The 15,396-nt window shown below is 45.1% G+C and overlaps 1 protein-coding gene across 3 annotated transcripts; it reads left to right on the top strand.

The window, feature by feature from the left end:
- The first annotated feature begins 744 nt into the window (after window positions 1–744).
- LOC124411034 (chitin synthase chs-2) lies at window positions 745–14,664 on the top strand. Of its 3 annotated transcripts, none has more exons than XM_046889867.1 (20): window positions 745–1,100; window positions 6,124–6,253; window positions 6,385–6,632; window positions 6,789–7,082; window positions 7,164–7,373; window positions 7,455–7,799; window positions 7,860–8,251; window positions 8,339–8,606; window positions 8,724–8,986; window positions 9,087–9,297; window positions 9,380–9,627; window positions 9,704–9,896; window positions 9,985–10,139; window positions 10,218–10,523; window positions 10,609–10,856; window positions 10,942–11,254; window positions 11,803–11,979; window positions 13,072–13,242; window positions 13,309–13,537; window positions 13,620–14,664. In XM_046889867.1, exons 2-20 carry the CDS (start codon window positions 6,147–6,149, stop codon window positions 13,931–13,933), a joined length of 4,692 nt encoding a protein of 1,563 aa, XP_046745823.1. In that variant the 5' UTR covers window positions 745–1,100; window positions 6,124–6,146; the 3' UTR covers window positions 13,934–14,664. The 3 variants fall into 3 exon arrangements, with proteins under 3 accessions (XP_046745823.1, XP_046745822.1, XP_046745824.1); XM_046889866.1 differs by lacking the exon at window positions 11,803–11,979 and adding an exon at window positions 11,442–11,618 and having other exon boundaries at window positions 746–1,100; window positions 13,620–14,663; XM_046889868.1 differs by lacking the exons at window positions 745–1,100; window positions 6,124–6,253; window positions 6,385–6,632; ... (1 more) ...; window positions 7,164–7,373; window positions 11,803–11,979 and adding an exon at window positions 11,442–11,618 and having other exon boundaries at window positions 7,403–7,799; window positions 13,620–14,661.
- Window positions 14,665–15,396: the final 732 nt, after the last annotated feature.

Genomic DNA, 15,396 nt, shown 5'->3' with positions numbered 1-15,396 from the left:
TATTAACGATTTTTTGTCTTGTGTACCCAAATTTCGTGCCGCCTTGTGATCCTGTACCCGCATCGCGCGCTTGTCTGTCGTGTCGGTTGCCTAACCGTAGGCACTTTTGCAAAGATCCTTGAAGGGATAAAAATTATCTATGCCAGATCATATCATTTCTTATTGATACTTCTTTCAGGTACAATCTGGATTCGGAATATTACTGAAAAACGTTTTAGTGTTTATTTCTGATACATAATATAGTCTCCTTAATCAATAACACATGTTTCAGACATTCCAGATATGATTGCAGCATTGCAGGTAACTTGGCGTTCTATGTCACCAATAGTTCATTAACTGGTGAAAATTGCAATTTTCAGGATCAACTTGCAGAAGGAGAATACGCGTGAAGTGAACATGCAGATATGTGTGTGTAGAATGGCAGAAACTCCCGCGAGATCGCTACTGCATCCCCCTGTCCGAAGATCCGGTATGAATAGGCTGCAGCCATATGGTAGGAATGCGCTGCTCTCACGGATCTATATATCGCGATCGGAGAGTATAGGTGTATCACCTAGGTATTATATATGTATACATGTGATGCAAACTTTCCGAAGTATGTGACATTTGCTTTGCGACAGGGCCGCGGCATCCCTGCTCCCTTCTCTTCCCTTCTTTCACTATCCATAGGTCGGTCCGCTCTTTCTGATATAACAGATCTTTCAGATGACGTCACGTCCAATCGGATACCGCGCTCACCTTTGTGAAAGTATACGGTGGCCCTGCCGCCCGGGATCTATGGCCAGTCTCTGGCCAGTGGCCCCGGCACACAAACCTCCGATCCTCGCGCGTTCTTCGTCCGCGACTTGCCTCCATACCGCTTTCACCGCGGTTATTCGATACGTATACGCGGGGAAATTACAACAATTCCACGCAATTTTAATAACCACCCCGCCTTGCCCCCCCCCGTTCGGGTGCAACTGGCGAACCTGAGGAAGGGTGACAAAGTGTGATCAGTGCAAAACAAGGAACTTCCGAGTCATCCCCGGGATATCGGGATGCCCGACGTGCAAGTTTAAACGCACTGCTGGATCACTCGCAGCAACGTCAAGGAGGGAAAGGTGCGTGCCAGAAATCATTTTTGGTCGTTTAATTAAAGACTTCCAATGCGCAGGATCTCGCGAGCCTATAAATGAGATTCAATTGATGACAAAAATTTTTTAACCAAATGATGTCCTAGCAAGGATTTTTTATTCAAAAATATCCTATCTAAAGAACCCAAAGTGATAGGTATAAGGTTTTATAATTTATGTTTTTTAGAACACGTTATAGATTCGCAGATTTGCGGTGAATGTTGATATGTAGCTCACGTTACCTTGGGCTTACCGGATAGCTGTAATTTTTAACGTCGACAGACCAATTAACTGTACAAAGTTAAAATTTAAAGACATTTTCAGGCTGCGAAGTCTCTCAGCGGAAACAGTTTATTTAAAAATAGGATGTAACTCTTAACTTATGAAGCTGTTTCCGATTGGTCAACAAATTTTGGTAAACTTTTCACTTCGTCGCATGCTATTTGGGGTATTTACCTAAGCAAGTAGTCCGGTCGCAACCGTCGCGGACAGCTGAAAACTCTGCTCGACGGTTGTCTTTTCGCGTCGGTCTAGGTATGGCATCGTGCTCTGGTCTACTTTCTAACATACCAGGTAACTCTTTAAGGCAGCGAGCCGATCATACAGCGGATGTAGCGTGCAGTGTTTGTTTGCCACGGCTTATTATTATTTTTGCGTATAGGTCTTAATACTTAATTGTAACACACATCTGGTCAAACGGAAGCGGTTGGGCTGAATTGCGACGTTGCTGCGGAATCCATGCGGTTTAGGAAATCCCACACCGTGATGAGACTTATTGAGTGCGTTTGGAGAATTTCCAGTGATTTCATCCGTTGTAATGGACCGAAAACGACCGTCAGAATCTTGCGTCATTTGCCAGATTGCTACATCTCCTGATACCTGTTTCTCGAAATCAGATGTACTGACTAATAATTATCGTAGGCACGTGTATATAGTCGTCACTCTTCTGCACCCCCAGTTCACTGCGCCTTCCGTGTTTTACGATCTGCACCAGATAAATTCCCTGAAGGGTGAAATGATATTTATGATACATTTATCGAATTTGTGTTGAACTATCATTTGTATTTACATCGGGCTGTATAAGAAATGATCGATTGGAATCAAACTGTCCACCTCTCCTGATTCATAGCCAGCTTGGACGCGCATAACTGTACAATTCCTATTTACCGGGGGACCAGGCGCGTGGGCGATGTATGGATGTCTGTTCGTGTCACGCTGCGAGTGTGCCGGAGGTGAACGTGAGACGTCGGATTGTTTATTATTCACCTTGCAACTTTTCGTCGTTTCATTATTCACGCGTATATAACGCGTGCTTTTTAAATCCTCAGTCGTATAATATGGGCATTTAAGAAAAAATTTTCAAAAATGTGTTGCAATATATGAGGACACGTAATTATAACTATAATTCGTGCTAGCCACCGCGCTCTGATTGCGTAAGGATAAAACGTTTGCAGCTACCAACGTAGTTCGATCACCTTCTTCACGCAATCGCCGACGTATTTACTAGAAAGTTGGACAAGACGTGCGAGGCTCAGCCGGGGAATGATTGATAACCATCCCGGCTTCGTCGATGCCGAAGAATTCCCAACGATTTAGTTGCTCAAATCGATCTTCTGTCTCCTGTTTCACTTCAACTAATTGTAAGCGAGCTAATTCACTACTGAAGATGTTCATGCGAAGCTGGCTGCCTACCAGCAGGCGGATGGCGGTTAATTTAAGGGTGAGAAATAGCGTCGGTCGGTCGGTCGGTCGTCGAATGATGGCATTGTTCAACGCTGGTCTCTTATTCGTTGGTATACCTATAATTCATTCAGAAAAATCTTAGTAGATAGGTCGGTGGGCCTGAGAACTGTACGCATTCTTGAATTTATAGTACAATAGGTATACCTAGAGATAGTCGAGTGTGATAACCTATTCTCAACCATTTAGCAGCTGTGCAGCTTATGGAGAGAACCGCTTCGTTAGAATAATTAATTGATCCAGTGATCGGGTTTCGAGATGGTGAAAGTCACTCTTTGTTATACCTACTGCAGAGCGAGGAACCATCGGGCGACCGTAAGCTCGAGCTAGGAAGATACGTATAATACGTCCACCTATCCACGCATAATGCACGTATAAGCGTTGCGGCGAATACGCAGCGGTTAAACATTGCAACGAGAGGGTTACTGGAAATTGTACTGATACTACCAAAATTGAATTGTAACGTGAAATGGTCGGTGTGGGGCGTTACGGTCGGCTTGTCTATTTCCAGCGCCTGAAGCAGAAAAAAGAAAACGGTCAAGACGGCTAGTTTCGTCAAACAACGCGTACCGTAAAGTTTCCATGTACTTAATTGTTTTTCTATACAATCAGCTTGTACCTACCCATATAATTGACTCCCGATGCCCGAACTGTTATAGCCTCCCATCACGACGTATGACATAGCTTTTATTTCCGTATCTTGGGTTAACGATTTCTTTTTATACATATACTACCTTTGGCCTTGATCGCCTGGAGGTTCTTATAGCGTCCGGGTTATTTTTCAAGTGTATACAGCTCCGTAGGGAAAACCTGCAGCAAGAAAATACGCGGAGACAAAGCTGTTGCTGAATATAGATTCCACGTCAAACATTCTGTTAGCCCATCATATAAATTAGTCAGAAATATCATCTCCTGAACATCTTCAGTCCTATTAAGTCTTAGACAGTGAGAGGCAGGGGAGGGGGGGGGGGGGGGATATTTGAGGGAAAGTTTCTTCCGTTCTGTATATTGTACAGCTGGAACCACGGCTGATAATGGCTGCGTTCTACTTATTTCTAGTGCTCGGTACAACACCGAGACACTGTGGGTATACATATTATACGTTCCCTTCGCCCGTTCGATGTGCGTGGACGTGTTCACTGATGGTATTATACGCGATATTGTACTGTATATATCTATATACGATGTACGAAAGTGGGAGTTGTGGCCCAAGGCTATAAGTTATAGATCGCTGAAATGCGGCAACGTAACTTTTGATATTACTCTTACATCGTCCTGTGCAATCGGATCAGATAATATTGTTTCACTTCTTATTATACACGCATTTATTTTTATTTTATTAGAGGTATGTTATATATAGGCACCCCCTTACAACATTTTGTACCGATATCTGCAACGTTGCGAGATACCTCTTTTGCTATTATTACGGTTGCGTAGGTTTGGTCAGTCAAGTTATTTTTCTCCGTAATTTCACCAATTTTACACGAACTCGAGCGTTTCTTAAGTTTACCAAGCAAACCGCTGGTCCATTGCGATCTCGGGCTGTGTATGCTGGTTGACTCACAGTTTCACCCGCGATGAAATTATATCTGTATTCTTGTTATTATATGCCATTCATACCTACCTCTCAGCGAATGCGGTTACAGAATTCGCATCGCTGAGTCAATCTCCCGGATTCCACATTGTAATGGTGCGAAAATTCTTCACGTATGACTTTTAATTCACGGTTATATGGTCATAGTAGAATTTTTCATCTCGTCGTAATCGTCAAGGGCATGAAAGTCTCTCGATGAAGACTAAAGTAGACCGTTTTTAATCGGCAATGGGTCTAAACGTCGCTGAGCAGTGGGAGATTTCAATGCCGCAAATGGTTGCATAAGCGACGTCGCATGTGTAGCATATATATTATTCCGATTGAAACGGTACAACTAATTGAGATCGATTGTTGTACTTTCCTTATTTGATATTGAAGCGAAATGAATACTTGGTAAAATGCACGATATACGTTGTTTATCTTAACTATAGGTAATGACAGATCGCAAAATAACGAAGCGAAGCTCGTAGCAATGGACTTCCGTGAAAATCATCATAGGTACAGATATAGTGTACGTTCTACGTACAGTATTGTAAGACGTAAAGGAGTCACGCGTCAAAGCGCGGAGGACAAAGGCATCAGGGCAAGGACTTCGTATCGTGCACATCGTGGGTGAAAAAAAAAAACAAAAAAAAACGGCAAACAACAAGAAGACAGCGTATACATATATGTATAAATTTTTACACCGGTAAACCAGCCGGAACCTGTTTGTGCGGTTCGCGCGCCGTGTTCGTCCCGCTATATTATGTCTATAGTCATACTCAGCGAAAGTGCACTGCCGCAGCTTGCAGGAGGAAGGAACATGTATACCTATAACTGCACAGATTTCTTGGTTACAGCCGTGGGTCGTGCATTATCGGCTATTCGGCTATAAATAAACACCGCGGAGGCAAAGCCGTCGCGTTGAATTCCTGTAGGCTGAGGGTGTCACCGTATGCAGAGAAGCACTGCATCGAGAAATCCTCCTCTTGCGGATCGCCAAGGTCGGGCTGTCGCGCGAGTCACGAACTCCGCGGCAGGCGACGCTGATCCAGGTTCCCTGGCTCCAAAATGTCATTCCTCAGCGAAAAACCGACTCACGCAGCCCAGGGTCCAGGGCGGGTCTGGCAACCGGCAAGGCTACGCCCGACGTCCTTGCCGCTCGCGTTATCCGGCTGTGTGTGGCTCCTTTCACTTTCCACGTGGCGGACCCGAGCCCACAATCGACTTTGTGAAAGAGACGGGATTTTGGCTCGTTCACGGTGCCGACCGAGACGACGAGATTCGTCCACGAATATTTATACGTCAACTCAAAACGAGTTCTGGGCACGCGAAATGCCCGGATCTTTGTCCTACTCGACAAAGCTGCAGTATAGCTTCATTGCTGTGGTCAATGTTGTTCAACCGATCAGGCTCTTTTTTATCTCTCTTTGTCTCCCGTTGCCGGCGATGTCGCGAGCGTTTTAACGAGAAGTCAAAAATCACTTTGTGGATCGGGTCAGCCGCGGGGTGCGGATGCAGGAATTTGCTTAGAGGTGGAAATATTTATCCCGTCATTTACTCTATTTTGTTCGGATGTCTTGAAGGCGTCATGCATATGGCAGGCATTTGAACTTTTGCCGCCGGTTTGAAATGCGCTTGACACACGAGACTGAAAGATTGCTGATCTGAATTATGATGATATTTTTTTTTCTCTACCTTTTCAGTAAAACTGCTGCACCATGATGAAGAACCAGAATGGCGGTGTTCCGGAGGCGGTAAATGTCGGTCCGGACGAATTTTCGGACGACGAGAGCAGTCCGTTGACTGCACAGGAATATGCTGGAAGGTGATGATTTACTTGTGAATTGATCAGTATTGCAGTCTAGGGACTGATAAATTAGCGCAGGAAATTATGGAAAGCCCGAAACGTCATAACTTGTAGGTATACATGTATGCTAATTTTTGTACCCGTTTCAGTCAAAGGACGGCAGTTCCGGAGACCAAAGGATGGGACGTGTTTCGGAATCCACCGATAAAAATAGATTCTGGTTCGATGGCGAACCAGAAGTGCCTGGATGTAACGCTGCAAATCACGAAGGCCCTCGTGTACCTTATCGTCTTCGTTATCGTGCTCGGAAGCGGCGTCATCGCCAAGGGGACAATCCTCCTCATGACATCCCAGCTCAAGGCTAACAGGACTATTTTTTACTGCAATCGTCTGCTCGGTGAGTCAGTGAGATCGCTTATTCTATCCCCTGTTTTCTTGTTAAACTATTATCCCAAGATTCTCTGAATCTTTTTCCCAATAAATGTAAACTCATGCTTGGTATTTATTGTGAAGCATAAAACAAACTGACAAATGTCCTGCGCGTTTTCTTCAGGCAGGGACAAAACGTTCGTGGTCACGTTGCCGGAGGAAGAGAGAATAGCCTGGGTATGGTGCATCATAATCGCCTTTGCGGTACCTGAGATTGGCACACTAATAAGGAGCATAAGGATCTGCTTTTTCAAATCGTGGAAGAAGCCAACGGTCGGACACTTCATGCTCGTCTTCGTTATGGAGACGTTTCACGTGGTCGGTCTCGCGCTGATGTTCATGAGCGTTTTACCCGACCTCGACGTTGTCCAGGGTGCCATGCTGACTAACTGCGTTTGCTTCGTTCCCGGGCTGCTCGGTACGTTTGAACCCAGATTATCATTTCTCTTATAAAGAATGACAAACTGCCGAAAATTCTTACCACGTGACATAATCACAGGGCTGCTTTCTCGGAACAAAAAACGTGACGAATCCAGGCGATTCGTCCTCGTTCTCGTCGACCTCGCTGCCCTTGCTGCTCAGACTACAGCCTGCGTTGTCTGGCCGCTTATTGACAGCTCGAAACCTGGCTTGTGGCTAATCCCAGTCGCCTTGATCCTCGTATCCTGCGGTTGGTGGGAAAACTACGTCTCTGTTCAGAGTCATTTAGGTAAGAGCGGATCGGATAAACACGACCCAGTTCACAGCTATCGTGCCAATAGTGAATAAACGCTGTATAATTTTCGCACAGGTATAATCAAATCTTTGGGAAGGGTCAAGGAGGAGATGAGACTGACGAGGTACTTCACCTACATATTCGTCTCTGTGTGGAAGATAATCGCTTTCTTCGTAAGCTCGGTGGTAATACTGCACACTAGGGGCTACACCGTGAGCCACCTGTTCACGATGTTCGGCAGCGCGTTCGGTGACCACAAAATAACCGTGACCGAGGTTTCGACGGCTGCAGCTGGCGCGGTACCCGACCTTTTGGAACTCCTGCCGAACGGAGACACGGAGACGGTAACCGCGGACTTCAGTACACCCATATACGTTCTGCTGATCCAAATATTCGGGGCGTACTTCGCCTACGTTTTCGGTAAGTTGTCGCCGTGGAAGGCACAATAAACTCTCTCCAATAACACTGTTAATTCTCCAGGAAAGTTCGCCTGCAAGATTCTAATCCAAGGATTCAGCTACGCGTTCCCGGTGAATCTCACGATTCCCGTATCAATCTCGTTACTCATCGCTGCCTGCGGCCTCAGGAACGGGGATCCCTGCTTCTTCCACGGTACCATTCCCGACTATCTGTTCTACGAATCTCCGCCGCTGTCCTTCCTCAGTGGCTTTATCTCCAAACAGTATGCTTGGGTCTGGCTGCTTTGGCTCTTTTCCCAGACCTGGATCACCCTTCACATATGGACGCCGAAGTGCGAGCGTCTCGCCTCGACAGAGAAGCTCTTCGTGGCGCCGATGTACAACGCGCTGCTAATCGACCAGTCGATGGGATTGAACAGGAAGCGAGATGATCAGCCCGAAGTCACGGTGGAGGTCAGCAGTTATTTATCGATCATTCTTAGTCCTAGTCAAGTCGCTATCTCGCTTAAAAATGTACAATTATCCGATAATTGCGTGTAGGACTTGGCTGAGATCGAGAAGGAGAAGGGCGACGGGGACTACGAAACGATATACGAACAGACCGACGGCTCCGCAACTCCGCCGTCGACCGTAAAGAACAGCGATCTTGTTACGAGGATCTTCGCTTGCGCGACAATGTGGCACGAGAATAAGGAGGAGATGATTGAGTTCTTGAAGAGCATCCTCAGACTCGACGAGGACCAGTGTGCACGCAGGGTCGCCCAAAAGTATCTGAAAGTCGTTGACCCCGACTACTACGAGTTCGAGAGTAAGTAAAACATCTAATATAAATGACTTGATACAACTCACACATCCGTCGCTGGTAATTAGATTTGATCGATTAGCAGTATTTCCATCGATTTAATATTGCCTTATGCCTCTTCAGCCCACATATTCTTCGACGACGCTTTCGAAATATCAGATCACGACGACAACGAGTCTCAGGTGAATCGTTTCGTCAAACTTCTCGTCGACACGCTGGACGAGGCGGCTTCCGACATTCATCAGACTCGCATGCACGTCAGAGCACCGAAAAAGTTCCCAACCCCTTACGGCGGTCGTCTCGTGTGGACGCTGCCTGGAAAGACCAAGATGATTGCTCACCTCAAAGACAAGAGCAAGATCCGTCACAGAAAACGTTGGAGCCAGGTAAGAGTTGCCCTAGTTACGGTTGACACGTTTCTCCAACCTTTCGTTTCCGCTTTGCTTTATATTCAATTTAATTACGGTGATTTTTCGTTACTGCAAGGTGATGTACATGTACTATCTCCTCGGTCACCGACTAATGGAGCTGCCGATCAGCGTTGACCGCAAGGAAGTGATAGCCGAGAACACGTTCCTCCTAACCCTGGACGGTGACATCGACTTCCAGCCGGCCGCCGTCAAGCTTCTAATCGATTTGATGAAGAAGAACAAGAACCTCGGCGCTGCTTGCGGGCGTATCCATCCCGTCGGTTCCGGTAAGCTCTTGTATTATGACGAATTAGCTGTCATCGTCTTACACGATTTCTCAACGCGAGCAATTCTCAATCTCGGTTACAGGCCCGATGGTGTGGTACCAGATGTTTGAGTACGCCATTGGACATTGGCTTCAAAAGGCGACGGAGCACATGATCGGCTGCGTACTTTGTAGCCCAGGATGTTTCTCGCTTTTCAGAGGCAAGGCTCTCATGGATGACAACGTGATGAAAAAATACACCACCAGGTCGGACGAAGCCAGGCACTATGTCCAATACGATCAGGGAGAGGATCGGTGGCTTTGCACTCTGCTGTTGCAGCGAGGCTACAGAGTCAGTGAACATCGACCTTAATGGTTAACCGAGCTCTGCCACCGGAATTTCGAATTAATGGGACGAATACTTGCAGGTCGAGTACTCAGCTGCCAGCGACGCTTACACCCACGCCCCCGAAGGTTTCAACGAGTTTTACAACCAACGACGTCGGTGGGTGCCTTCGACGATGGCGAACATCATGGATTTGCTGATGGACTACAAGCGAACGATCAAAGTGAACGACAACATATCTCTGCCCTACATATCTTACCAGATTCTCCTGATGGGTGAGTCTTAATCATATTAACTCTGCCTCGTATTTTGCACTTGGCTTCATTCGAACGTCTGAACGCTGACGTTCCGTTCTATTAACAGGAGGTACGATCCTTGGACCCGGTACCATATTCCTTATGTTGGTGGGAGCCTTCGTCGCCGCCTTTCAGATCGACAACTGGACCAGCTTTTACTACAACATCATTCCAATTTTGCTCTTCATGCTCGTCTGTTTCACTTGTAAATCTAACTTTCAAGTGAGTGATTCTCCAAAGGTTTTTACGATTCACCAACGAACACAAATTTCTGTAAACTACGTCTGTCTGCCTTTTCAGCTTCTTTGTGCCCAGATGCTATCCACCGGTTATGCGATGATCATGATGGCCGTAATAGTTGGTACCGCTCTCCAACTGGGCGAGGACGGAGTCGGCTCACCCTCCGCGATATTCTTGATAGCAATGTCAAGCTCGTTCTTTATAGCCGCCTGCCTTCATCCTCAAGAGTTCTGGTGCATCGTCCCGGGCATAATATACCTCCTGTCGATACCCTCGATGTACCTGCTTCTGATCCTCTACTCTATCATCAACCTGAATGTCGTTTCTTGGGGAACGAGAGAAGTCCAGGTTAAGAAGACAAAAAAGGTTTGTGCCACTCTCTATCTGAATCGCGGAAATGGGTTTTCTAAAGGATTGAACTTACACTGTGAAATTCATTTTTCATTGCTAGGAGATGGAGCAAGAGAAGAAAGAGGCTGAAGAAGTGAAAAACAAGGCAAAGCAGAAGTCGCTGTTGGGTTTCCTCCAGAACGGCGGCGGCAGCAACAACGACGAGCAGGGGTCGATAGATATCTCAGTCGCTGGATTATTCAGGTGCATGATGTGCACCCACGGGACACCCTCGGATGAGAAGCAGCAGCTAGTCGCTATCGCAGAGTCCTTGGAACAACTAGGAAAACGCTTGGAAACGATAGAGAAGTGAGTACAGTTGCTTTAGCATCTCATCGATCAAAGGTTGCGGCTTTTGACGTAGAACTAAACCAGCCGATTCTCCATCCCTCAGGGCCGTCGATCCTCAGGGTCACGTGTCGGGCAGGAGACGCGCGTCCTCCGTCGGATCGCGGTTCGTCGATCCAATGAACCCGATCGAAGAGAATCCGGTTGACGAAAACGAGAGGGACAGTGACACAGAGACAACGGTTAGCCAGAACACGGAGGCTCATCGCGAACGCCCCTTCCTTGCGAGTCCTTACTGGCTCGAGGATGAGGGACTGAAGAAAGGCGAGGTCGATTTCCTCTCGCCCCAGGAGGAGCAGTTCTGGAAAGACCTGCTCGAAAAGTATCTCTTTCCGATCGACGAAGACAAAGCTGAGAAGGTATAAGAGACGACGTAGGCAGGTTTTGCCATTCCTCGCTGGCGTCGGGGAATGTTTTTCAATATCCGATACTGCTTGATCGCCAGCTCACATTATATTATTCGTTTATAAGCTTTCGTTTTACCAAATATCAAGGTCTTGCCGTGTATAAATTGTAATGATTTCTTTGATGATTGTGACACGTTAGGCCCGCATAGCTAGCGACTTAAAGGACCTCCGTGACCAGAGTGTCTTCGCGTTCTTTATGATGAACGCCCTTTTCGTGCTGATCGTCTTCTTGATGCAACTGAACAAAGACGAGCTCCACATTAAATGGCCCTTTGGCATCAAGACCAATATTTCTTACGACGAGAGCTCTCAGGAGGTAAAGACCGCTCTGCGGGACCCAAAGACTCGCGTTCGTGACGCTACGCCAATGTTTAATCGTTCGAAATCGAATTTTTATTCGCGATTGACGATGGAACGGTAAAGCTGATGCGAACAAAGTCGGGCCCTCGCGGAGCTTTGTTTATTACTATCTTAACGACTTGTCTTTTTTATATCCACAGGCAAGGATCGCCGCAGACTTGATTGAACTACGGAACAAAAGCGTGTTTGCATTTTTCATGTTCAATGCGCTGTTCATTCTGATCGTATTTTTACTACAATTGAACAAAGACCAGCTGCACATTGTATGGCCTCTAGGGGTCAAGACAAACATCACCTACATAGAGGAAACCTCAGAGGTACCGGTACTCCGGGTGCCTCTCAGCCCGGGACTAACTTCCGGTGTATAACTCCGTTCTCGGATTGTCTTAACGATTATGTTCAATCTGGTTACACTGGTGTTTGTTTGTTTGTTTGTTTTTTTATTGGTAAACACGGCACCTACATATCCGAGAACGAGTTACACAAGCATGGCTGCTATGTGGTGTTGATTGCACTTGCTGATGCATATTACATACATATGTGTGTTCTACATCCATACTTACCGTCAACCCCGCCAATTATCGGCAGGTTATTCACAACTCGGGATTTCGAATTTTCTATAATTTGCACCGCTTACACAAAAGCAAATTGGCAGATTTATTTTGGACAGTAGAGGTCCAAATTTTGCCAGTCCGCCATGTCTAAAAGTGATGCGAGTCGTAGACGAATCGAAATCTTGATCCCCGGATCTTCTTGAGTGAAAATTGGTGGTGTTATCGTTATACATATTACATTAATCAAGTCTGCCTGTCAATAACATCACGATATATCTTTATTTTTTTCTGAGTACAGTTCACTTGGTCAATAGTTAATCAACGGACACTTCCTCACCTCAATTAATTCTCGTTATTACCACAGCACAAAACGGACGTTATTTCAAATTTTACACTGGTTACCGAATAAAAAACCTTTTCAGGATTATTCTATACTTATAATGTCAGCGTACGCACTGTGATCTAAAAACTAATCCTGCACCTGGGGTCCCGACAACGAGGATCTGTTGTGGCTAACTAAATCCACGTTTTTTGCATGTACAATACTGCATAATATGCCTATATTTTACAGGATATATTGTGATAACACCGTTTTCTGACCCACACGCAAAGAAATGAACACAGAAATTCTGGTTTCACGTCTTCGGCTCTGTTCTGAAAATAATAACAGGCTTCAATCCCGCGTCTATTATAGCCGTCGTACCTGATCGGAAACCAGAATTTTTGTGTTAATTGCATTTCTGAAGAATGAATTTCTCAGTGTACCTCCAAGCACCTTTGGCTCTGGGTTTTATGTACGGACGTCCTCGTCACCGGACTACCAAGCACTGATTCGAAACGTTTACCACTTTATAGGTGCACATCAGCAAGGAGTACCTACAGCTCGAGCCGATCGGTCTCGTTTTTGTCTTCTTCTTCGCCCTGATCCTGGTCATCCAGTTCACTGCCATGCTGTTCCATCGCTTCGGCACCTTTGCGCATATTCTCGCCAGCACAACGCTGGACTTGTTATACTGTTGCAAAAAGGTGAGTTGCGAAGAAGCAGTTGAGGGTGGAGATGAGCAAGTATTTATTATCACAATTTACGAACAGACAAAGGACCTCTCCGAGGAAGCGTTACTGAGCAAACACGCAGTCGAAATAGTTAGGGATCTCCAGCGTTTGGACGGCATGGAGGGCGACTATGACGAGAGCACCGGCAGCGGACCTGGAAGGAGAAAAACGATTCGTAATTTGGAGAAGAGTCGGCGAAAGACGCAGGCGATAAATACTCTGGACGTCGCTTTTAGGCAGCGGTTCTTCAGCATGGCCGAGGGCGCCGGTGGGTTCAATTTTCCGCTCGCTAAATGCGGTGTCGTTCGAAATTTTCGTTGATGTGAAAAATTACACGATTCAATTCACAGGATTGCCACGGAACATGTCGACGAGGAGGTCGACCAAGGCGTTCAAGGCGTTTGAGGGGCGTCGAAATAGCATTATGGCTGAGAGAAAGAAGTCCCAAATGCAGACGCTCGGCGCTAATAACATTTACGGGGCGGCCGGAAATCCGCTCGGAATTCAGCCGAGGCCCACAAGAAGCAGTCAAATCTCCGTCAAGGAAGTGTTCGATACGCATCCGGGTGTCGTCAACCACGCCTACGAGTCTGAGGAAAGTCCGAGGAACAGTCTTAGGATGCAGTCGAGGATCACTTGGCGGGATCCCAACTCCAAGGTGTAGAGATGATGTAGGAGAAACGATTTTAGGGGAAAAAATACTCGCAGTGCAATATTATTATAATTCTCCTGTTTTTCTAACGTTGCGTATATGCAAACAATTTGAAAGGGAAGCAGTTGATCATGCAGTGAAAATAATACGCTTAACAATCTTACCGTATTTAGATGAAATTAGATGTTGTACACGATAGAAACGTTTTCAAATGGCTTGATACTACGTGTTTAGGAATATTTTTCTTCAATCACACCTTGCCGACCGAACTATGGTCAATTATACGTCTCATGCGCACATGCAGGCACTGCCACGAACGAATATAGAATAATTAATTACGACAATACTGCAGGCAATTGCAGCCTATCGGGATACCTATTATCGTTAGCTTCCTCATACAAGTCCTGCGTAAATATGACTGTATATTTTATGTTGATGAGAGGGAATAGATGTATTTTTGTATGTGATATTTTAGAGATTCGACATATCCTTTATTCGATAGTCAATATAGTATATTATACGATTTCATAGCTGTTTAGGCCAAGTGATGAACAATATTCGCCTGAGTTTGGCGACCCTGTTGGGAACATATCGTGACACTGCTTGAAAACCTGCATATTCTCATAGAATTATTAAACCCATCTTAGTATATAAGCATAGAAGATATACGTTTACGTACTATTATAACAACAATATTATTATTATTATCATTATTATTTTTATTTACTACTATTACTATTATTATCATCAATATTTGCCATTTCATTATGTATATTTATGATATGTAATAAATAAGTCTAGTAAAGTAGAAAAAAAAGTTAAAATTACATCGATTAGTTTGAAAATGTAATGCACGAAGCAAATTACTGTCGCGATTCCATGATGAATATTTCAATAATTCAGGAAACTTGGGTAGCTTGAAATTGTGTAAATAAGCTCGATCCATCGAAACTTGAAGTGAAGCAAGATACGTCATAACTAAGTAAAAATACACAAATTCGTGATAATTTTAAGATTCCTTCGAATTGATTTGATGAACTGCGGAACTCTCAATGAAGCTGGATGCATAGCTAGTAGACAGTGAACCTCAAGTTTATGTTGACGTAATCGGTTAAACTTGGTTGGACAATCTATCGTGCCCAGAAACAAGCTGGATGCTGCGAATAAATAATCTTAAAATAACCATGATTTTATTCCAAAACAGTTTTCTGCATACCGAAGTTATCAATGTTTACAAAAGGTAGTAAAATTCCCCAAAAGTAACTCTCTGGATTAAAAATCTTGCGCCAAACACATTAAAGTGGAAAGTACCAACACAAGTGTAATTTGCCGCTTAAAAACCGACAAAATGACAGTATAGGTATACCTGCAAATAAGTACCAGCAACAATTAAGAAATCAATACGAAATATATAGAACTGAGGTTGAAATGAAAAATTAAGAGTTAGTGGTACTCGTGGTTTTGTTGTTTAGTAT

The sequence above is a fragment of the Diprion similis genome, chromosome 10 (genome assembly GCF_021155765.1).
Source record: "Diprion similis isolate iyDipSimi1 chromosome 10, iyDipSimi1.1, whole genome shotgun sequence".
Lineage (NCBI taxonomy): Eukaryota > Metazoa > Arthropoda > Insecta > Hymenoptera > Diprionidae > Diprion > Diprion similis.
The sequence above is the reverse complement of the archived record's forward strand: the minus strand, read 5'-3'. Positions and strand labels throughout refer to the sequence as shown.

Excerpts from the sequence above, each read along its gene's own strand:
- LOC124411034 (XM_046889867.1), top strand. The coding sequence starts at position 6,147 with ATGATGAAGAACCAGAATGGCGGTGTTCCGGAGGCGGTAAATGTCGGT. Across the intron at positions 6,633-6,788 it reads TTACTGCAATCGTCTGCTCG|GCAGGGACAAAACGTTCGTG; the intron begins GTGAGTCAGTGA and ends CGTTTTCTTCAG. Across the intron at positions 11,255-11,802 it reads ACGAAGACAAAGCTGAGAAG|GCAAGGATCGCCGCAGACTT; the intron begins GTATAAGAGACG and ends TTATATCCACAG.